The sequence below is a fragment of the Megalobrama amblycephala genome, linkage group LG18 (genome assembly GCF_018812025.1).
Source record: "Megalobrama amblycephala isolate DHTTF-2021 linkage group LG18, ASM1881202v1, whole genome shotgun sequence".
Lineage (NCBI taxonomy): Eukaryota > Metazoa > Chordata > Actinopteri > Cypriniformes > Xenocyprididae > Megalobrama > Megalobrama amblycephala.
This window is the reverse complement of record NC_063061.1, coordinates 19,254,152-19,256,607: the sequence shown is the minus strand read 5'-3', so window position 1 is coordinate 19,256,607 and position 2,456 is coordinate 19,254,152. Positions and strand designations below refer to the sequence as shown.

Sequence of the window (2,456 nt, the reverse complement as noted above, 5' to 3'; positions counted from 1 at the left end):
ATAACCCTAACTACTGCTAATTATTTAGTTAATTTGACAACTTGAAGAAATACATAAAAAAATAATCAACTATCTTTGTATTACTTTATAGCAACAACAGACTGCAGGCTCTTTGTTTTTCAATTTACTATGTAGTGATTTTGTAACTATGATCGATTCTGTGTTTTTAAAGGGATGACATTTAATATAGACCATAAACACTGATCAGACAGCAAGTAATGTGTGTGATTTACAAACAAAACATAGACTTACATATGGAAATCAAGCTGAGAAAATGTAATGTCATCATTAAATTTTACTGTTTACAACAATATGTAGACATATATTTTGTATAATCCTTATAGTGCAATGTACCAATATATGGTATTAATGATGATGACAGGTCTGTTTGTTACTGTTTGCAGGTTTTGTATAGAGCAACCAATGGACAACCTGACTTTCACAAACAGCATTCTCCTCGTGGAGGGACTGAAAGTTACACCTCAGTCTTCCTATCCTATTTTCATCCTGCTTCTCTTGGTTTATGTATTTGCAATGGGATGTAACATTGGACTTATAATCCTCATCTCAACTGAGAAGAAACTACGTCATCCTATGCATTTTCTGTTCTGTAATCTGCCAGTGAATGATATACTAGGGACCACTGTCATGTTGCCACCCTTGCTGCGGGACATTTTAAGGGAAGCCTCAGAGCGCTACATGACATATGTGGAGTGTGTTGTTCAAGCATATTTTGTACACACATTTGCAGCAGCAAGCCACTATGTGCTGATGATTATGGCCTTTGACAGATATGTAGCTATATGCAATCCATTGCAATACTCAGCTATAATGACCAATAATATGGTAGTTAAACTATCAGTATCAGCCTGGGGGCTGTCAATATTCTTTGTGTCTATTATGTTAGGTCTGACTATACGTCTGTCTCGATGCAGATCTAAAATCGAAAACCCTTTCTGTGACAATGCCTCACTGTTTAAACTGTCCTGTGAAAATGTGGTCATTAATAATGTGTTTGGAATAATTTGTACTGTGACTATCTTTATCATCTCACTTGGGTTTGTGTTTATAACATATACCAAGATTGCTACTGTATGCATAACCAGTAAAAACAAAGCACTCAACAGCAAAGCCATAAAAACATGTAGCACTCATATAGCTGTTTATATAATCATGTTTGTTTCTTGTGCCATTATGGTTTTGCTCCATCGCTTTCCAGAATACTCTGAAAGCAGGAAACTAGCTGGTATAATGTTTCATATAGTACCACCAGGACTAAATCCTATAGTATATGGTTTACAAACCAAAGAAATAAGACAAAAGTTTGTAAAACGTTGGTACAGAAATAAAGTTAATCTAAAATAAATTATAAAGGAATAAAATCCATTATAAAATGTAATTTTCTCTGCATGAAAATAAGAATATCAATAATATTATATAAGTGCTACTGTGAAAACGATTTTGCCCATACTTTTTTCCCAGAAAATAATTATGATCAATGATTCTGAACACTTTTACAACTTTTATAATGTTTTTTTTTTTTAATAACTTTTATTTAGCCTGGTTTAAATATGATGCAGAAAGACACATTATATGTGAACGATTTTTGTTGTTGATGAAACATGTTCTGTTAAAATTAGTTATTGTCTGCTTCTGTTTTCAGTAACGCAGTATACGGTTTATCATTGATGAAACCTGCTTCGTCCTTGTGCTTAGCCCACAGTTTTGGATTTACTCGTTTCAGTGACGCTATCTCTTCTCCTCACTCTCAGCTTCACTCAGCATGTAATCAGCAGGATGAGGGTGTGGCTCAGTGGAGAAACATCATTTTCAGTAAACACAATTTCCAGTCCCATTTTATGCAAAATATCTCTTCCAAGCAAATTTAGAGGTGATTTGGGAATGATAGTAAATTTGTGCATAAAGTGTTGACCATCAAAAAATCAGATCAAGTAGTTTGAACTAATGATTGTTTATGATTATGCATGATGTGAATTTTAGTGCCAACTCTACAAAAACATCAAATTTTTGTGTTCGATTTGGAATAGTTTTCAGCAGCACTCTGCATATAGGAGAGCATGAAAATCACAAAAATCACTAATTTCCCTTGACAGAGTATCTTTTGTATCATATTCAGTTTATACAGTAAAGAGTATACAGTTCTGTTTTATATTTGATGACTTATTATTTCTTACTTGAATAGACTAGACATATATGAAAAAATTAAAGCACTATTTAATTTGCTGCTTTGTTCTATTGTGTTTATTTGTTCTAATGCTCATACTTTGCATCTTTCTTATTTCATTGCTTATTTTTCACAATTTTATATTTTTACTTGCACTAGGTTTGCTGTTGTATTGAAATGGGTTGGGGGGTGTGGGTGGGGGATGTGTAAGAAGGGAGGCTATCTTTAACTTTGAAAACTAGAGAGAGTGCAATCCACTCCAAGGACAAAA

At 33.5% G+C, this 2,456-nt stretch overlaps 1 protein-coding gene across 1 annotated transcript; it reads left to right on the top strand.

Annotated features, from left to right (window-relative positions):
• Positions 1–2,224, top strand: LOC125252808 (olfactory receptor 146-like). The gene has a single exon (XM_048166393.1). It carries the CDS (start codon positions 349–351, stop codon positions 1,363–1,365), a length of 1,017 nt encoding a protein of 338 aa, XP_048022350.1. The 5' UTR covers positions 1–348; the 3' UTR covers positions 1,366–2,224.
• The last annotated feature ends 232 nt before the right edge of the window (positions 2,225–2,456 follow it).